Here is a 21455-nt window from a genome sequence, read left to right as displayed (position 1 = left end):
TCTGAAGTTCTAACTCCGCAGTGAGGGTAATGGGCTGGACTCAACTCTGTTTTATTTGCCTGCTTAGAACTTGTAGTGTCAGCACCTGAGTTCTTTCCCAGCTACAGCACTTGGATACTGGAATACCTTTACACATTCTGTACTGCATTGTGTGTGTGTGCGTGTGTATGTGTGAATTAATGATGTGACCAAGTTTAGTGGGCATTGTAGGAGTACTACACAAAGCTCTCCCATATTAATCGATTTCACTTTTACATGTTTGATGAATGGATTTTAATATTCCAGAAGCCCTTTATATGCAGGTTTTAAATAGTAAACAAACAAGGCAGATAGTAGCCTATAGCCCATCTGACCCTCTGCCCATACTCTGGAAGCCCCAAGAAGTCCTTGTGGTTCTCAGGGATGTCCAGAAATGCCTCGCTAGGTATCCTACTAAGAAAAGCTCTTTTTTTTTTAGAGGGTGCTGCAGTTTAGCTGACCTTTTCTCCTATCCCTTCCTTCAGCTTTTGGTGGAACAAGTTGAACTCCTGCTAGCCCTAACAAACATCGCTTTTCCATTGTTCCTTCTGTCCCCCATTGCTAAGGGTTCTTAAATGGTGTGTGAATTCTATGATTTAGTTTGTTTAGGATGGTGGTTTAATTCTCCTGGTGCTGGCTTAGTTATAAGCACACAACTCTAAATAAACAGGCCAACATATATGGTTCTAGAGCATAGAAGCATAGAATGACTTGGGTTGAAAGGGACCTTTAAAGGTCGTCCACTCCACCCCTCCTGCACAGGACCCTAGATCAGGTTGTTCAAAGTCCCATCCAGCCTGACTTTGAACGCTTCCTTTGAATATCAATGGAAATTGATGGGACAGCCACAGTGTCTCTGGGGAACCTGCTCCAGCGTCTCATCACCTTGTATTTGTTCGTATTTCCTTTTCTGTACTTAATACAGAGGTTTCCTGCTGAGTTCGTATAGACTGCTCTTTTTGTTGTGCTTTTATTTACACCTGTTTTTTCTTGCCTGCCTGTGTCTAAATTTTCCTCCCTTTGAAAGGAGTATCTGGTAACTGGCCTCAAAACCATTAAGGTTATTTCTTCTGATCCGGGATTATGCCTTCCAATACTTAGGAACCCTTAGTCTTTATTATCCTAGTAAACTCTCTACAACCCAAGCCCTTATCTGTCTTACAAAATTATGCCAGCTGTTCAGAGAAAAGGACTATGTCCTCAATTTCTCTAATTCTTGCCTTCCAAGGTAAGGAAACACATTCTGTTACAATGATAGATGCTTAGCCATCTTTAGGCAGATTTATGTACTTTTATGTATTGACAGCTTTTTATCTGAATTTAGAGGAGCCTCTTTTATGAAAAATGTCTAGTTCTGACTAACTCTCAAGTGAAAAGACTTGTTAATCCCTATTCCCCAGTAATGATCTATATGTTTCATATCCCATCTTAGCTCACCTATCTAGTTCTAAATTTGCATCCTCAAGGAGTCATCTTAAAATTTAATTCTTATTATTCCTTATGCTTGGAATACACTCATGGTTATGTGCAGTACTTACCAGCTTTTCTAGTTCGAACTTCTGAGGTTTGTTTGCTTGAAAGAAACAAGTGCTGTAATGATTCTGTATGAATAGATCCTGTGTGCTTGCTGCTTGTCCTTGTCAGGGTAACTGATTGGAATAAGAATTCTTTGACTGGGAAGTATGAACAGAATCTCTGCCTCTTAGGATTTTTTTCTGTTCAATTACTTACTGATGGAATCCAAAGAGTTTGCTTTCAAGCCTTTCTCTGTCTGATACGTGGCTTCAGAAATCTGGCAAAGGTAAAGATGTCACAGTCTTGCTTCTGCCTAGGTACGCACCATCTGGTTGTGTAACACAGAGTGTACAGCTTTCAGGGTGAAGGACAACCATGTAGAACGGAGGGGATTTTAAGAGGGAAGAGAGAAACCTCCCACAACTGCATGAAGGACAAAACGTATGTGGTGAATGAAGATGGAAGTTTCTCAGGGGGAGCTAGGGAAATGGTTGAAAGATCCGCTTGTGTTCAGATGTTTTACTTTTGAACAGAGGAGAGAGCTCTCCAGCAAAGAGGAAATGGTAGAAGCTCTGCTATCATTGTTCTTGATTTTGGGATGCTTTGCTGTAAAGACAAGCAAAGTCATCTCACTCAGCTGGCTGCTGAATAAGTGTGTTTGGTTGGTCACCAGACAACTCAGGAGTTGGATGTTGGACTTGATGATCCTTATGGGTCCCTTCCAACTTGGGATATTCTATGATTCTAACTCAGGATGGAGCTTCCCAGCTTCAAGGTGAAACCAGCTCAATTTCTGAAGGCTTCTTTTTGCTGACTGATGTGTGTGACTGACTTCTTGAGGGGACAGAAATACTTTTCAAATACACAATTGTAGAAAGAGGGATTGCTAAGATCAGGAGGAGCAGTGCTGAGGTAGAAACTTTGATGTTTGAGACTGAGGCAAAGTTAGGAGTTCTGCAGCTTTTCACTGGAATAAATTAGTGGCTTCATTGTTAAATCTTATGCTCCTACTCTTGTGTTTATGATTTTTAGTACAGGTCTGTATTCTCTGACAATTTGTTGGTATGATAGACCACATAATACTGGCTGCCACGATGGAAGTTGTGCTCAAGCTCAGTAAAATGACCTAAGGGTATTACTATTTATATAAGGAAAACTGGAAGGTGAAAAGTGTTGTATTTGTAAATGTGCTTGTAGATTCTGACTGCTTTGAGGGGTATGTTGTCAGTAAGATGTGGGTTTTTTGTTGCACTCCTTTCAAATATAAATAATAGGAAAACCTAGCAAAAAGTCTGCTGGGTTTTACCACACTGAGATAAAGGACTCTGGACAAAGTAGTTAAATGCACTGATTTTTCAGACTACAAACATGGAAACAGAGGAAAAAAATGGCAGAAGAGACTAGAACATGGAACAAGAAGGTGAAAACGTGTGGTGATGTGTTTTAGCAGCCTTTAGCAAGAACCACATAGCTCTGATTCACCAAGGAGAGGCCATTGTAGAGTAAGATGTCAAGAGGAAAAATGGTGAAACCAATGCTTGAATCAGAAGGTATGTGGGATCCCCGAGCTGCCTTTAATTGCCAGCCATTACCATGGCATCAGAAATTGAACAGTGGATATATAGATAGAGTGGATAGAGTGTCTTCAGGGGCACATTCAGCATCTCTGGTGAAGCAGAATCTGAAACACCAACTGCTGCATGGGCTGAGACAATCTACCAAGTCATTTGGAGAAGCATAAAAGATGGTCTTGCTAAGGATGGGGAGAGGTTCTTCTAACTTTTTGGAGATGCTGCATCTCTTCCCAGTCAAACAGCCACAATCCCTTGGGTTGTTGTCTCCAAAATGCCAAATCCCCACTGTTTTATTCCGGCCTCATGTCAACAATGCATACTTCATATTTTCATACTGCAGTCCCCATGTAGGCAGAGAGCACTGCAGGGTTCAGTGGCAAGCTTTTGATCTTAGCGGGATATGCTTCACTGTTGTTTCTTCTCCCCATGTATTCCTTCCCTCCAATAACCTTCCCCTTTCTGCAAAGGTTTAACAAAGATTATAAAATTGAGTCACAGTAGGAAAAATTGCTGTCTGCAGATAAAGAGGCAAAGGAAAGTTTCTGCTGCTACTTCCAGCAGAGACAAGAGGTTTAGAGGGATCTCATTTTTTGTCTGGCTTTGCTCTGGCACAAGAGTTCAACGCTCTACCATAGAGTGCAGTTTTTTTCCTCTGTTTTTGGAAAGTATTAAGTAACCAAGTTGTTGTGGAGTGTGGAGTGCTAGGCATGCAAGAGCAATGAATGTTTTTGTTGGTTTTGGGGCCATTAGGTTTATTTGTGAATCCTCACTAGAAAACCTTTCTTAGTGAAGCAAGAGGGTACTTGGGAGTGGAAGCATGAAGTAACCTCGCTGTTTGTATCACATATTAGCAAGAATAATTGTTTTTACAATGCTAGATGTAAAAGAAGTTGTATTCCTAAAGCAGGGACTGGAAAAAAAAAATATTTTTCTAGATTGTTCAATGTCAGTTAAATGGAAAGTTGAAACAAATGCTTTTTGCAAAACTTAAAAATTTATGACCAGTACTCAGTGGCAGACAGAAAACTGCTGAAGCTGGAGCTCAAATAGAGCACGAACTATGTCAGGAAGAATGATACCGTGGTTTGAGTATGCTAAAACTGTTAAATTACTCCTCCAAGTACCACCCCTTCCACTCATATTCTTGTGGGACTAGGAAATAACACTGTCATTTGCACTATGCACTTTTTGCTGTCTAACTGAATATAATCTCCAAGAAGCGGAATGGCACTGCTGGCGTTGCGTGTGCTAGCTGTAATCAGTGGGCAGAAGGTTTATCTTCAGCTGGACTTTCACTGCATTACATTTGGCCCCTTGCTATGTAAGGAGAATTGCACTCATAATTACTTTGTACCAAAAATAAGGTCATCATCTGGGAGCACATGTAACAAGAAAATTCATGTAGTCACTCACACATTGTCTTTGTAGAGCTTCATTTTAAGCTTATAACGTGAATATACATTAATTTTATGTATTTTCAAGGTTCTTGCCAGTTGTCTAGTCCTTCATTTTTGAAGTATTGACCTCACCATCCCTTTTAGGATAAGTTTAAAATTATTGTCGGACCACAGCCTCTCTTGGAAAACACTAAGTGGTCTACTTTTCAAAAACCAGCAATAATTGGATAGTAAAGTCCCTCCACAGAAACTCAGTTGTGTTTCTCTCTCTTTTTTTAAAGTGGCACTGAATAAAGAGCTTTGTATCTTTAGAGAGAACACAAGATGCCACTTCACAGAATCACAGTAAGAAAGAGAATAGACACTGGTTAATGTAATAAACTCTGCCTTTTGTCTGCAGTGTGCCATATACTATGCACTTGCTGTGCAGCAGATACAGGAGTACCTGCTCATGTGGAGATTACTGAAGCCCTGCTAACCCCTTTAGATCAACGTTACTATGAAAGCAGAAGCCTGGTAGTCATGTTTTCTGACTTTGCCTCCCCCTGTGACCTAAACTAAAAAACAAATTCACCCGTTTCCTGCCTTTTTAGGGTAAAGAAGGCGGGGAACAGTGTTCAGTGTTAAATGTCGACAGGCCAGCACTGGCAGGTCTGGGCTCCTGCTGCTGGGTTTATGGCAAAGTGCTCTGCTGTATCACGCTAAGTCTTGAATCCTGGCACAGGAGGGATGTTTAGAAGAATGTCTCGCTGAGTTAGCAAATACCAGAACTTTTTATAGTAATGTGTCCAAAATGCTGCTTGTATAGGATTTGTCACTTTTGTAAGAAAAGGAAAAAAAAATCAGAAAAAAAAATAAAAATCATGAAACCCCACCATTTGATGCCGTTACTTAAGATTTCATTTGAACTACCTCTCAGTGTGAAACTCAAACACTAGGTAAGTTTAATAGGATTTGCTCACTGTCACGTTATGTAAAAATTATAGTGAAAGCCAAAATTGCAAAAGTTTATCACCAAAAAAAAAAGTCTTTTTTTTTTTTTTTATATGTTTGGAAGTATCCAATAGTTTCAAGTTACTGTAAACTCTGTTGAATTCTTTTAACCTCTGTAATTTCAATCTTGCAAACTAGCTGCTGGACAGGAAATAAATCATAACCACAACCTTTCATAATCATGGTCTGCTGGGTAAAAACAATTTTGTATACAGCTTTGTCATTTGAGTATGGATAACCTCATTCACCAAATGTACCATTAATTTAGCATTTTTTTCCTTCAATACGCAAGATGTGAACTTGATGAATGGTTTCTGTAATGGATGCGTGCCACAAGTAGCATTGTGCTGTTTGCCTCTTTTCAGCATTTTATTGATCGGTTTATTATTGCAGATGTGAATATCACACATACAACTTATTTTCTGTAGAATTGTATAAAATATAAATGGAAGAAGTTTTAAGTTCTTACCCAGTATTTAGAGGTAATGTATTATAATAGCCTTATGATACAATTTTACCTACAGAGTACTGCACTTCTTTTAAACTGGATCATACCATCTTGGTAGGTGTAGATAAATTTTGCATGAGTGTGTTTGGATTTTGTTTCTTTTTCATTGGAGTTTGATTCTTAAGTTCTATTTTCAGTGTTTGTGTTTACTACTTGTGATCATGTAGTTGTGCCTTACATTGTGAAAAAAATTTAGTCCAGCGTGCACTGTAATTGCTAAACTCTGCGATTTGGAAGGTGGCTGTGGATTTGGATGAGTAAATGACACCATGCATCAACCAGTTCTGTATAAACTATGATGAAATGTTATTGAAATGTAATTTTTGTTTTCTAACCTGTTACAGGAATGATGAATGACAATAAAAGAAAAAATTAGACCTTTCTAACAGACCTTTCTGTCATTCACTTCAGACAGCAAAGCTACTTTGAATTGGGGAATATATCATAATATAAGGGAACTCTTGGGAAATCACACATGTGGGAACAACTAAATGCTTCAGTTTCTTAGACTGGTTGGAGGCTGCAACAAAAGCTTTCGCTTTCATGAGGAGGATGTGATAATGACTGGTTTTCACAAGTTAAATTCAGAGTGGTTTTTCCTTTCCTAGTAACTGTGCAAATCTGCTGGTTATACTGGGTTCAGTTATTCTTTCTGTCACTGACCACGTTCCTACATTGTGTTCAGTGCAGTCTAACAACTGACATAACTGGAAGGCTCAAAATTAGTGCTTGTTTTAGTTCTTCAGGTTATGGGAGGTTTCACTTATTGAATGAAAACCTCTAAAAGAGCAGAACTGCAGTGCAGAGAGAATCCAGGCAATCAGCATGTGCCCCATGATAAAGCCACTATTGCATTGTGGGGGCATTTACAAAAAACTACATTTCAAAACTGAAGTAGATCTTCCTAGAGGCTTGGTGTGTAGACAGTAGAAAAAGTTTGAGAGAGGCTTTCTCTGAAAGGGGATTCAAGTTGAGAAGTTGATTTCTGCTTTGTTTTCTGGGGCATCTTCCTCTCCAGACCACAAAAGAGCCCGTTGAGTTTGTCTCCCTAAAGACAGCCTGTGTGAAAGTACTTCCTTCCCCTAGGGTATTCCCCTTAGAGATGTGCTGACCTCTGGGAGTACTGAATCTCCAGGACTATTTAGTTACCTGGTAAACTGAGCAGACCTATCTTAAAGATCTTTCTGGAAGGAAAAAAAAAAAAAAAAAAACAACACAGGTGCAAAACACCCCCTTCTCTTCTGCCAGTGCAGGAAGCACAGGGCTTAATCTGACAGGTGTGACTTTTCTGGGCTTAAAAATCTTTGGTATTATCACTGATGGCAAGATATTGTGAGATTCTGTAGAGGTGCTGGGGATGGAAGAGTTTGACACAGCACACAGCTGAGCGTGGCATCAGTGGAGATAGAGCACAGCTGTTGAAGCCAAGCTGTGGCCAAGTGTTTGTAGGTTGCGTGGCTTCCTGGAGCAGCTCTGCTGTGTCTGCTCAGTTCTGCTTTTCTACTGTATGCATTTACCCCGGGCATGCAGCCTGGGTAGCTGTCCCTTTCTCACTAGTCTGTGACAGAAACTTGCCCGTTGTGGGCATAAAAGGGAAGAGCAGGAGCATGTGCTGCAGTGACATCGGGAGGACGATGGACCAGGCAAGTACACACAGCTTCCAGACCAGAGTTTGTGTGTAGATGTAAACCACTCAAGTGGAGAAAACATATCAGAACATCCTGATGGGTGGAGCTGCATTAGACACTTTTGAATTTATGACTAATTTGATGCCAGAGCAGAGACAAAAGATAGGGAGGTATGCTGACTTAACCGTGAGTAATGCAAACAACTGGAACGGCGCTCCCAAATTCTTCAGCATAGTCTTCATCTGTGTGGTTTCTCTGTTCAGTTCACCCTGAAATAATTTCTGTTACTGAAGGGATATTCTAAAGGCTTGCTTCCATGCTTAGGGAGAGACTGACTGGGCACAAGAAGTGGGAGAAGTGGCAGGATCATTTAGACTGGTTTTAGAGAAGTCTCTCTTCCTCTGCTATGCTAATCTCAGACTAGCCCAGGCTAATGTGGTGAGAGCACCCTCCCTCTACAGGAGTAACGTTGTGTCAACCAGTTCCAGACTGTTATGTGGGGCTGTTCCAGTACCTCAAAAAAAGAAAAAAACATACACATACTTGACTATATGGACCACAGATCTGGGATTGCAGTGAAGTATTGAATGTTTTAATATAAAAAGAATGTTTGAGTTTTTGAAGAAAAGTTGAAAAGACTGCAAAATTGAACTCTGAAGGCTGCACTAAGCGTAAATAATGCATAATGACGGATCTGCTGATAATAAAGCTGTGAAAAACTTTGGGTAAAAAAAGTCTCCATTAGAAGGGGGACATCATTGCACTTCTGTTCTTTTTATATATTCTGTAGCATCTGTAGCTTATCTGAATATTAGATGTAAAGATGACCATTTTCAAATAAACAGGGCACTAAGCAACCTTTTCATTTTGAAAATTAATTGCTACTCAAAAAAATATGTTTTTACTGATCTTCCCCCACAAGCTGAGTGTGAGATGTTACTTTAGTATGTAAAAAGGCAGTAAGTACAGGGAGCTATGACTAGTTGCCTACAATTTTAATTTTGTGAAATTTATTAATACAATTTGAATGAGCTCAGAATGACCCCTCTAGACTTCTGGTGAATAAGTTCTCCTCATCAATATAGGTGTATTCCCTGTCCTGCTTTCTAGGAAAGAAGTTGTGTTAACACTTCCCTGGATGGCAAGAGCCTTCCCCTAGCTGAAGCAAAGGAGCATTTAAGAGTGATGTGTTTGGTACCTGGCTCATTCTCCCCCTCCGATGTATTCCTATATTCTGTGGTCAAAACTCATCACTTCTGTCTAGTCAAGTCAGAAGTCTGCTAGTGTCAGAAAGCAAAGGCATGCTGGAAGAAATAACTATGTTATCACCACAATAGTATTCCACGGGATCTGTCCATGCTGTGCTGGCATTATTAAATTTCAGAGGATTCAGCTGGGGAGCAAAAAAGTGTGCTTTTCTTGGTTTCATGTTGCTTAGTGTAATTGGAGATTGCCATTTCTATCTGCGACATCCATGTTTTCTGTAACAAGAAAAATAATCTGTAAACCCAGGCAATCTGCAAAGTTCTAGTAATTCAGACAGATGAACACCCATGAGCTTTCAGCTGTATTTGGTGTTTCTTCAGGCTCTTGCTCATAATTCCTGAAACAAAAGTGAGTTTTCCCTGAGCCCCAACACTCCCCATTGCGAAGGCCACAGCACATCACTAGAATCTTTGTCTGGAGCCAGAGATTTCCAATGAAACTTTACTTTTTGTTATGAAGATGGGACTTTAATGCTCTGTTTGCTTGAAATTTTGAAATTTGCTGCAGGCTATTTCACCTGTTTTTGTGTAGCATTTATTAATTTAATGCTGTCCCTGCAGTTTGGGCTCCCTGCTACCCTGATTAAGACAGCTCCAGTGCTATCAATATTGCAAGTTGTTGGCCCCTCTGAGGTCTGTCATGTGCTGCCACATGAATTTGTTTCCTGCACCATGCTGACAGCATTCATCTCTACATCCCCTATCATCCAGGTACGAAGGCAGGGGGTAGTGGCTGGAGAGAGGGGTTTAAATACATAAACGTAACTTCTCTCTGTGCTAGTCCAGATGGTCTGGGTCACAGAAGCTGAGCTGTCTCTGAACTGCTGTGATGAGACATTGCAAATTGTTTGGCAGCAATACAAGCTGGAGGTCTAGCTGTGCTTCTGCCACCCCAGGGTTTTTGTTTTGCCTATTCAGTGGCTGCTCTCCCTGCTGTAAGGCACAAAGAGTCACTGGGCTTTGATGCAGGGCATAGAAATGCATGAGAGGCAGCTCTGCTTCGTGCTACTTTAGGATTCATAAATTTTGTTATTGACCCATCTGGTTGCTTCGTATGTGTGCTTAAACCCCAAACAAGACAAATGCATCACTTTGGAAAACAGAAAGCAGAGGAGAAAGATTGCATGCTGGCTTCAGTACGGGTGGTTGCTCTGGCCCCTCTAGAACTGCCAGCCGCAGAGGGGATGATGAGCTGTGCAGTGGTGGTTGCACAGGGTTGGCCGGGCAGGAGTGGTCCCTTACAACTCAGGGTTTCAAATGTTTAGGTTTTTGTGGCTCAGAGAGGAGGACAGGGAAGAAGGGTGGGGCAACTGCATGGATGGGCTGAGTGAGTAAGAGCAGCGTATTTTCAGTTCTATGTTTTTGTGTGTCTGAGAGGGAGGTGGGAGTGGGGACAGGTGTCCAACGCATCTCCATTACGTACATGGTGAATACTCAGGCAGCAAAATCTGGAAGATGTGCTCTGTGTGCAGTCAATGCGGAGCTGTATTCTGGTAAGCCAGTGAACATGGGCCTTGTGAGCGAACACAGAGCCCAGGCAGGCCCCTTGCAACACTGGGAAAACCTGGGGGTGGCCTGCAGCATAGCAGGCCTCTGCTTGGGATGGCTCAATGGGAAAATGGCACCTACGTCTTCATTCAGCTTACCATCTCTCTTGTGATGTGGTTTATCCGATTAAAGGATCTGATCAGAGCTGGCAACACTTAAGGATATTTTTTCTTAGAGCACAAGAGCTCTCTACTCCCATGTGTAATAAATATTCCAGGGAAGGTAGGAAACCATCATGGCTGAATGAGGACCTGCTGGTCAAACAGGCAAAAGGAGGAAGTGCACAGATGGTGGAAACGTGGCCATATGCCTTGGGAAGAGTACAGAAACACTGTCTGGATGTGCAGGGATGGGATCGGGAAAGCTAAGGCACCGACTGAACTAAACTTGGAGAGTTGTGCAAAGAATAACAAGAAGGGGTTCTACAGGTACTTTTATTCGGGTAGATAATGGTGGGACAAAGGGGGAATGGTCTTAAACTGGAAAAGGATAAATTTAGATTAGATGTTAGGAAGAAATTATTCCCTCAGAGGGTGGCGAGGTACTGTCAGAGGTTGCCCCAGGGAAGCTGTGGCTGCCCCATCCCTGGAGATGCTCAAGGCCAGGCTGGATGGGGCTTTGGGCAACCTGGTCTGGTGGGCGGTGTCCCTGCCCATGGCAGAGGGCTGGAACTGGGTGGGCTTTAAGGTCCTTTCCAACCCAAGCCATTCTATAATTCTATCTACCTCAAGGTCCTGATGTGATGGCCCTCAAAAATATCGGTTGTCTTAGGAAGATCATCGTCCTTTCTGTCTTGCAGATCATTATCAGCTAAAACTGTGAGGCTAAAACTTTGCTAAAATTAGTAAAGTTTGTTTTAAAAAACATGCTGACTGTGCTGGGATTGGGTTTAGTAGCAGAAATATAGTAGTTTATCCAAAACTGTGATGGATGGGGTCTACGTTTCTGAAGAATCAGGGAGACAAGTCAAAATGCTGTTATGTTACTACATCCATGTGAAAAGAGACTTTCAGTACATAGATAAAATGAAACTGGGAGACACTGAGAAGGTGGTTGTTACCTGGCATGAATACTTCAAAAGGGAATGGTAATATTTCAATCACAGGAGATGGTAACTACTTCTTAAGTAGATATTTATTCCAAGTAGGAACCAGTGGCTTGGAAATGCAAAGAATTCACTTATTGTTTTTCCCTGAAAAAGCCTGTCTACTGTGATTTATTTTTAAGAATTAGTATTAGTGGTAGTCAGATTTTTGTGCGTTAGGTACTAGAGAATGAAATTCAACTTACAGGAAAAAAAAAACACCCAAGCTGTGAAGTGCCTAGCACACTTTCAGATGTTAAAAACAGCACTGCTGGTAGAAGTGTGATATGGTGTGAAAGTGAGGGGTAAATTTATATAACAGTGGAATTAATCATACCATCTGTTCAATCTGAAACTGCAAGAGTGTGCTGTGCATAGATGAACACAATTTTCTGATCTGGATACTACAGATATGAATTGGGGGGACTGTTTTGTTTTTGACTTCTCTGGAGGAGCTGACTGTCTTCATTTCTGTTATGCAAGAAGTGTCAGGTTTTTTTAAGCAAACAGAAATGATGTTGTTTTTCAAAAAGATATGGCTTGCTATCAACCCTGATAGAAAGTTGGTACGTGTTCAACAGTAAAAATTCTGTAGCAAATAAAATGTGTGAACCAGTGCTTTTTTTTTTTTTTTTTTTTGGTATGTTTGTTTTGGTTTTGGTCAAATGTCACAACTTTAATAGATTCTTAGCACAGCATGGCCACTTTCAGGCTGAGGTCCTCCTCTAGGGCAAGCGTAGCTGTGTAATTACAGAAGAAAAAAGATGTATTACTTACCTTGGCAATCTCTGTTTGTGTTTGTAGCAAGAAGACTGCTATGCACTGCCGATACCTATTTTCATGCTGTATTAGGAAAGCATTTCTCAGGCTGAAGACTGAAAAAAAAAGTGAAGAAATTATATAAATTTCCTCCTGCAGCTGCCACTCCAATTTCATATCACGGTCTACTAATGACTGAAAATATGATACATGTCGTCATCTTTCCTGATTCTTAATAGGGCAAGGCACCCTTCTGGGGTTAATTTTTGTTATGCAGGAAACTTTGTTAATTCAGAAAGTTAATTCTGCTTGTACTAGTTTTATTTTTAATACAATTTTTACTCAACCATTGTGTAGCTCAGTTGCTTTTGAGTCTTGCTGAGGATTGTTAAAAGAAGCTTCCATTCAGAGTAGACTAAAGCATAACTGAAGCTAGAGAAGAACAGGTATCGACAACTTTTATCTGATTTCAAATATGTCCATTTGAAGGCTGCTATGTAGGGAAGTGGCTGTGCTCTCACACTGGTGTTGGGCTTGGTCTCTCCCTGGAGTGTGTGCAGGGTGCAGGGACCCATTGCAATGCAGCAGACTCATTTGGCATTGCTTTTTGTGGCCAGTATACATGTACACTGCTGTAAATGAAGCAACGGTGAGCAACGTGAGAGACTGCCCCCTTGCAAGTGGCAGTCCTGGACCCACACAGCCAGGAGAGAGTACAGATCGCAGACCTCAAGACTACAAGTAAATAATGGAGACTTGTGTGGCTACAGACAGTAAGAAAATTGGTAGGAACATATGGGGAAGAAAACCAGCAATGAGGTCCAGAGTGTGGGGTAGGCCATAACCAGTGTTTAGAGCCTGGCTGGGATGCAGCAGGTGATTTTGTCTGTTCTGCTGCTTGTGGCTAGGTCACAGGGAGCCTGGTTAGAAATCCCTGAATATAGCAAATGGCGGCTAGGAAAAATTCCTCAGATATTATTCTCATATCCTGTGTGGCTTTTATGCATGGTGCTGTACATGTAAGCCGGAGGGCTGCTGCCATGTCCCCAGCAGCAGCCAGAAGCTGCTGATCCTGTGTTGGGCCTGGGCTTGGGCAGGGCCATGGGGCTGTCGGGGCTGCCCTGGCTGCCACGCTGCTGGTGAGGTGCAGCCACTGGATTCATGCTGGGTTGGCAAGGGGATGTCTCAGGCAGGCAAATGGCATCTGGAGGACGTTTAAAACAAGGTTATTCTCCTCTGTTTTCATCCACTTCTCATCTTTCTTCAGTTTCCTCTTATTGCCTACCTTTATTTCCTGTCAGTGTTGATGCTGAATGGTAATTACCGTAAGTGAATAGGTTATCATAAATTTTATGGGCTCTAGGTTTCTTTTCCACGTCTATTGATTTCCTACAGAGTGCTCTAGCTTCCTGAGCTTTTCCTCCCTGTCCTTGGGGTTAGGATGGCTGGCAGGCCCTGGAGCCCAGAGTTTTGTATTTCTATTTCTCTCTGATAGAGAGGAGGCTCCTGGGGTCTTGACAGTGTCAGGTAAGTGTCACTGAGGTGTGTGAGACCTTGTCCCAGCGGATCAGACTTGGAGGCCTGACTCAACCTCTTATTTGGTGACTGCATGGATGCTCCTTAGATAGGGCAAAGCTGGATACTCTCTGTGGAGGCTGGTCCTCATTCCTACTTCACCAAAGGGCACACCAGATGTTACCGGAGGTGGTTTTCCATGTCAATGTGTTTGGAAGTCTACGAGCAGGGAAGCACTGACTTAGGGTGGGTGATTTCCATCCTCTCAAGGGCCAGTGGGGAGGTGAGTCAGTGCAGCAGCAGGAGGTAGATCATCTCTCCAGCCTCCTCACATTTTGCTGCTGTACACATAAGGACACCAAGGAGAGTAGTGCACTGTAGTGCTGGCAATTGGGACAACTGAAAAAATGTTTCATAACTACGGTGGGATTGACAGTGTCCTTTGGAAATAGCTCCAGGGATTGATATAGCATGGTAAGGTGGTTAGGGTAAGAAAATACTTGGCTCACGAGATAGAAGTCATTGGAGTCTTCATACCTTCTATGTGGTGAATATCTAGATCCGAAAGTTGCCAGTATGCATGTGAAAGTCACTGTTATAGACACTGCAGTACAAATGGATCTGTGAAGCCAACCGGTGCTGAGACATTGGCACTCCATGCTTCTGGGGGTGGTTTGTGGGCAAGCAGTGTCTAATCCTTTCACTGCTACATACACAAATGGATGAAGATGGTATTTATGAAAACATTCAAATGCACCCAGGCACGTACCTGTTACATGGACGGGGTCAACATTTTTCAATATCAGTCTGTCCAGTGGGATGGGCTGGTCGAGGACCGAGCAAAATCCACCTTCTCTTATGAGTGACTGCAGCTCAGGAGTGAGGGAAGGACAGACAGGGATTATGCCTGTATCTGAGCCCCCGTATTTCTGGGAATAGAAAATGAACTTGATTAGCGGGTTGTATGCCATCTGCTCATGAAGTATAGGCAATAAACAGCCCTAAATTATGTACTTTGTCTTATCAAAGGTGTTCAGAGAGCTTATTTGCCTAAGCAACCCTAGAAATCTTTTCTCTGAAAAACTTATCAGTATCCGGAACTCGCTTGTCAAGGTCATGGCCTGTATTAAAACAACATGATAGGTACACAGTATAGGTACACAGGCAGGAAACAGTCAAAGGTGTTCAAAGATCCCCCCAGCCCCATTCTTTCAATATCAGGAGCTCTTCTCCCTTTCTTGGAAGTTATTTTACTGTTAGCATAAGGAAATGTTGCCTGTCTTTCATGCCTATTAGTCATCTTGTATTTTTCTTGCTGAATATCAGCCTTCCAAAGTACATTCAAAATATTTACCAAGCCAGAAAATACAATAACGTCTGCAACAACATCCATTATTACCTTTTTGTTACGTTTAATTTTGGTAATTAATAGGAAATCATCAAATAGGAAGAGGTAGACATCAAGGAGTTTTGTGCTTTCTGAGGAAGAAAACAAAAAAAGTCAGTTTGGCATGATTATTTTAAGGAATGCTAAGAAATTTCTAAATTGAGGCACATCTATGAATCATCTTACAATACTTTTTTTTTAAAAAAAGAAGCATGACTTTCAGCATAGTACACAACTACTCATCCCCTGGTCTTCACTCAAATACAGTGCTTGAAAGTCATATACGCCTTTTGATGATTTTGGCTCTTAATATTTGTACTTTGTAGCAGCTACCACTTCATTATGCAAGAATAACTACTTGCCTTCCAGTAGAAGTGATCTGAATCACCTGCAGTTCCTAAGAATACAACAGCTGACATGCTACAAATCAGCAAATTCTAACCAGTAAACAGTGAAACTTCTGAAAATGTCAGAGAGAAAGAAATAGTGAAGTACTGGTACCTACAGATATTTGTTTGCAGCCCTCTGCACAGACTTTCACACTGATGAAATGTTAACTGATGATATCACAAAGGCTTTTCAAAAACTATACAAAATAGAGTTGGCTTATCTTTTCTTCCTAATTTGGAGGTTGTGAGGATGCAAGGAATATAACAACAGATGTCTATGAGAAAGGTTCTAAGTTTTTAAGGTTGATCTCCATGCCTTGATGAAAATTCAAGTATTGTTATTATATAAATAAGGGGATAATTTAACAGAAGCAAGAGTACTTTTAAACAATGTACTGCTGGGAATCTGGCTTTTAGGGTTACCAGGAAGTTCTTTCCTGAACTGGATTTGCAGAATTTGGTCCTTTGATCTCTTCCCTGTGTACAGTTCCTCCTATCCCTTTCCATGAACCTATGTTTCATCTCTCTATTTGGTCTCAACTTACTGCCCTATGTAACTTCTAGAATCACTTCTTCTCTCTGCTGCAGGCTTTATGCTTTGTAATATCTCCTCTGACTGCTCTGTACTGATAGGGCATCTCTGGGCATGGAAAGCCTAGCTACTGTTCACTGCAAGGGATGCTCAGAGCTATTGCTTCCAGGTAATCTGCAGGATGATAAAATGCTCTCTTGCATGCTTGGTTCTGAAAGGCTTTGGCTTGAAAACTCATCTCACTAAGATTAAAACATTTTCTATGAAAAGGAACTACCTGGAAGAACTTACGTGCTAATTGAGATTCAACAGACCAGTTATCATGTATTAGAAGTCTTTTGAAAAATGCCCTTCTGTAAGTTTCTGTGAAGTCAAAAACTTGGTATGGTGTTTTCCACAGCATCTCTTATACAGCAGTAGGCTTTTGTGGGCATTACACATGAAAGAATTATTTGTTGCAAAGTCTCTCTACTGCTGCAGACCAAATTTTCTGTTTCTTTGATCTATGCTGTGTTCAGAAAACCAACGAATGACAGCAGTTGAAAGAGACCTCTGGAGGTCCCTGGCTGAATCCACCGCTCCAAGAGCAGGTCATTCAGTGTTTTATCCAGTCAAGTTATGAATATGTTCAAGGATGAAGACTATGCAACCACTCTGGTCTGCTGCACCAATATTTGACCGCCCTAATTTTAGTAAGGTTATCCAAATATCTAATGGGAATACCCTATGCTGCAGCTTGCATTGTTACTTCCCATCCTTTCACTGGGCAACTCTATTAACTTCCAAAAACTTTCCATGTTTTTCACAGAGTGACATGACAGCTTGATCTGGTGGAATGCTGATTAGGAGCTTTCTGATTGTCTTCTCTCTGACTCCCAGTGCCACTAAACATCAATTTTTGATTGCACTATTTTTAAATAGAAGCAGACAGCAGAAACACTTGCTTCCTGAAAATTCAGACAAAGCACTAATGTTTCTTCAAACAAGATTTCTAGCATTTCCTGTGTTATCTTCCTGATGCTAGGATTACCAAAAAAACATGCAATTGTGGTCTCAGAGATTGCAGTTTCATTTGAAGAAACATGGTTCACCTCAAAGACAAATTTGTCTGAATCTGTTCAGAAGTGTGACATTAGGACACACTTTTTGTTGCACAGCACTGTGTTCGAATAGTGATTTCATTTTTGTCTTGAAAGATATTTCATCTGGACAGGCGGACAAATGCCAGGCACTTTTATACTGCAGATTGCAGGCATCTGGCTGTCTTGTTGGGTAAGATTTATGCTTATACCTTCTTCTCCATTTTCTAATTATGTACTGCAGGAAGAAATGTAGCCCCCTGAAGGCTACCCTTACCTCACTGGATCATGTGCTGGTGTCTCATCAGAAGGCCAATGAGTGCAGAGGGGAGCACTGGCAGAAGAGAACTCGGTGGCTTTCTTCCTTCTCTGCCCACCATCCCCTAAACATCAGTAGCAACCTTATCTTCTGCTTTCCATGTGCCTGATGTTGTATCTTCACCTCTGCCACTATAAATCTCCTCACATGGGAGGAAAACCAAATCCATGGGCTGTGCCCCTTGGCTGCTCTCTCTATGACAGTGATGGTGGGAGGCAGAAAATTTTGGGTGCTCACTCCCTTCGCCTCTGCTCCTATTGAGGTGTTGAAGAAACTGTAAGGCAGAGCTGGGCTCGTTTCTGCCAAGGCCCTGCTATAGCCCTGTTGCTTCCAGTGCCCTCTTGGATGCTGGTCTTCTCCAGGCGTGGAAAGCAATCAAACTGCCCGGGCTCTGCTTCAACGCCCAAGTAGGACCTCAGTGCTACACGTGGAATTAGGGGCATGTCCTGGGAGACTGCTGGTAATGAAAGGGAAGGCACTCATCTTGTTTACACATTACCATCTTGTTCCTAGATGTCCGTCACAACAGCAGTCTGGGCAGAGATAAGTACAAAATAAAAAAATAATAATAAAAAAAAAATAAAAAAGAAAACTGTCTGGACTGTCCTGTAATTTTAAATACAACGTTTAACAGATGTGATGCCAGAGAGGTGGGGTTTGTTGACATCAGTCCCCGGGTATGTGGGGCAGTTTGTATGAGACAGTCTAAACTTCTTGATGTCCTTTTGCCACATTCTTGAGCTTGACAGTAAAACTCTCCCTCTGAGTGACAGATGTAGGCAAGTCAGTCTGATTTCCTCTGCATCTGGCAGATTGAATATCCAGATATGACAAGAAACAATCATGCAAATTACTCATCCTTTTGGTAGTTCGGGTATTTCTTGGCCTCTGACAAGCCGTATGTTTGCTTTTTCTTCCCTGCATCTGCCTGAATACTATCACAGAGGTTCATTCCAGCCCTGCCATAACAAAGCGTAATTCTATTAAGCCAGTGCCTACTAGAGAGACATTTAGGGCCATTACCTGCTAGTGTTAGTCTCCCTTCATGGAGGAGAAGTCTGCTCGCTGAAGACAAAATGTTTTCACTGCTATTTTCTCTCAGGTTTTGTTTCAAGCACTTCACCCCAAAAAGAGAGAGAGAGGAAAAAAATAAAACAGGGAATCTTGCGTATCTGATTATGAACTGGGAGGCACCCAGCAGTTAAACAGAGACAACATGTCATGTTATATCAGCCTAAATTCACCACATAGCTGATAACTGATCATGGCTGTGTTTCTTCAGCAGTGCTTCTCTTTAAATGTGTTTAAGGTTTTGAAATATTAAGCTGTATTTTTTCATTTCTGGAGTGAGTTTAATGTTTTTTGCAGTTCTGCACACAAATAGATGTAATCCTTGAGGTAAGACCCACTTGATGATGTTACCGTAATGCTGGTTAAAGTATGTCTGTCTGGGTAAGGGAGCAACCACAGCAGAAAGGTGCATCTGTTCCCAGGGACACTATAATTTTCTGTAATGGTATTCAAGTAGGAATTTCTTTGGGTCATCTTGAGGAGTGGAAGAGGAAAATAATTTATGTTTGCTGTGCTGCTCATAAAAGGTATTAATAGTTATATTTATCCCATTTCATTCTGCCCTCTAAAAGTAGACCCTGGCAAGTCCTCCTGGTCGTACTCTCTTTGATGCTAGCAGAGAGCAAGCCATGCTGCCATCCAGGGGACTGTGTGCAGCCTGCACGTTCAGCTTCAGCATTTGCAGTGCACAGGCTGCTCCTGCTAGAGCAGAGTCACCCACAGCAGCTAGAGCATAGGCAGACAGACAGCTTTAGATAACACTGTAAAGATAGGAAACTGCCTTCTTTCCACAAGGAAAAATGCCCTTAAAGTGCTTACCTCTGGGACAAAGAATCTCTTGTCGCGATCCCAGATTTGAGGCCAAATTATGACCTCATGCAGCTGCCGGAACTTCTGAAAGTTGTCCAGCCATTTGACTTTGCCTTCCAGATCCCCTGAAATACGTAAAGCATCAGTTACTGCCAATACCGGCAAAAATAGGCTTGTTTCTAGAAGACGCTGAATACTGATTTTCTTCAGTGGAAGCCAAAAATTCTCATATATGAAACCCTGGATGAAGTCCTCACCTCACTGAAATCAATGACTAAACTCTTCTTAGGTCAGCAGAGTTTCCCAGCAGACCCACACCATACATGTATAGTGACGAAAACCACCTTATTTTTCTGAGACCTGTTCTGTGCTGGGTCTGTTTGTTGTGTGGCTGTAAGGCCAGGCTCCTCACAAAATCTGTCAATAAGAGAAAGAATTCAAGTCCCTTGTAGGTGGTAATTCTGCCATTGGCGTATTTATCCAGGAAGCAGGAGCAGGTTTATCTATGTCTGGAAGACATGTGCTTTGTCTCATCTTCCAAAGAGACATTTAAACCTTCAGCCTCTAGGATGGGGGGAAGAACAGCAGCGTCCAATCCTTCACAGGGTCATTGTTCCATGAGCAGTCCTTATTTTTATTTTTGGACTGGACCCAAAGAGGACAAGAGCTTTAATCCTTGCTCCAATGACCCACTTAAATTTGGTGGGTACTGGGGAAACACCTGGAAAAAAACCCTGCCCTTTTTCCTCCACAAAACTCAGCAAGAGTAGGAGCAAGGAACCCTCTCTCGCTCAAAGTTCAGCACTTGGAGGTCATGCTGAGGAGCTGAGAGGTCCAGACTGGGCAGCAGTGACCTCTTGCCGTGTACTTCCCTGTTCCTTTGGGTCATGCAGCACCCTGCTCTGCAGGTGGGGATACGGTGCTGCCAGGCACCTCTTCCTGCCAAGACTGGCAGGGTGGGCATTTTCCCCACTGCTTGTCTTGTCTTTGATTTGCATGGGCTGCGATATGACTTTAGAGAATAAACCTGTCTCCGGATAGGAGACCATGAGGCACTTACAGCTGTGTTTATGGCTTCCTGAACAAGACTGAATTAATAATTTAATTACTTAAAACAGGATCCAGGAAAGAAAAATCTGCCTGGACCAATCCCTCCTTTTTCTACAGTAAGTAGGAAAAATCTGTAGCTGCAATAGCTCTTCTGCTACTTTACGTGGTAGGACCCTGTCATTTAGCAAAAGGTCACTGGCATAATATCCCCCTTGTGAGTGGTATTTCATCCTATTAAGGGTTAGCCCCAACAAATCCTCCCTAGACATAAATCCAAGTCAAAGACTTCTTTGTTTGAGATTTTTCTTTATTTGTTCCAATTTGTGATCTGCTTTTAATTGTTTCCATGTCACTGCAGATGATTCTGCGCAAATACAAGTGACTCACTGATTTGGGAGTCCTGTGACCTTGCTCAGAGAGCACAGGGGTGGCACCAATCATTTCCTACAGAATGAGGAAGGACTCAGGATTGTAGAAAGGCATGCATGTCCTCATTGCATCTCTGCAGGGAGACCGGATCTGTTTATACTCAAAGCACATGCACAAAAAGCCACATAGCTTCCTAATTGTTAATTGCAATGACTTTTTTTTTTTTTTTTAATGACTTTTAACCTTAGCTACTTACGTATGGACTTTTCCACCTTCTCTTTCACTGACCAGATAAAGGCTTTCTCCATTTTGTCAGTGCTCCTCTTCCAGATATTGTTTAGGAGGAGGGGATAGCGGGTCAGTCGATGCAAAGGAGCAACCAGCAGCTCCGGCAGGTGCAGTCTCTTGCACTGTTCGTTTTGTTCACACCACTGCTGAAGACAAAGAACACCGCTTTTAGGCCTCCTTTTGCTCTCTGGCATGTAGGTACAGCTTTATGCAAACGTCAAACAAACAGCTTTATGCATCATCAGCTGTAATGAGACAAGGGCTAATTAAAGAACAACTATTTACACAGTGAGAGCAAGTGCAGTGTAAAGGCTCCACCTCTGTACAGGGGGATCCACACTGCTCCTTCCTATTTCA

The 21455-nt window shown here is 41.9% G+C and overlaps 2 protein-coding genes across 4 annotated transcripts in view; one reads left to right on the top strand and one right to left on the bottom strand.

Annotated features, from left to right (window-relative positions):
• Positions 1-21455, top strand: part of EEA1 (early endosome antigen 1) — a 406236-nt gene that overhangs the window by 69014 nt on the left and 315767 nt on the right. The gene's annotated exons all lie outside the window — the stretch shown is intronic.
• The window catches only part of PLEKHG7 (pleckstrin homology and RhoGEF domain containing G7), a 40508-nt gene continuing 19440 nt past the window's right edge, over positions 388-21455 (bottom strand). For 2 of the 3 annotated variants that reach the window (XM_084506557.1, XM_084506559.1), the window contains 7 exons: positions 21067-21244; positions 19401-19516; positions 18534-18627; positions 15204-15283; positions 14574-14733; positions 12308-12405; positions 388-9114 (listed from right to left, as the gene is read on the bottom strand). In XM_084506557.1, the coding sequence (XP_084362683.1) occupies positions 9007-9114; positions 12308-12405; positions 14574-14733; positions 15204-15283; positions 18534-18627; positions 19401-19516; positions 21067-21244 (834 nt within the window). In that variant the 3' untranslated portion in view covers positions 388-9006. The remainder of the gene's footprint in view (positions 9115-12307; positions 12406-14573; positions 14734-15203; positions 15284-18533; positions 18628-19400; positions 19517-21066; positions 21245-21455) is intronic. The other variant, XM_084506558.1, reaches the window with a different exon arrangement.

This window comes from Aythya ferina (genome assembly GCF_964211825.1).
Source record: "Aythya ferina genome assembly, chromosome: 1".
NCBI lineage: Eukaryota > Metazoa > Chordata > Aves > Anseriformes > Anatidae > Aythya > Aythya ferina.
The sequence above is the reverse complement of the archived record's forward strand: the minus strand, read 5'-3'. Positions and strand labels throughout refer to the sequence as shown.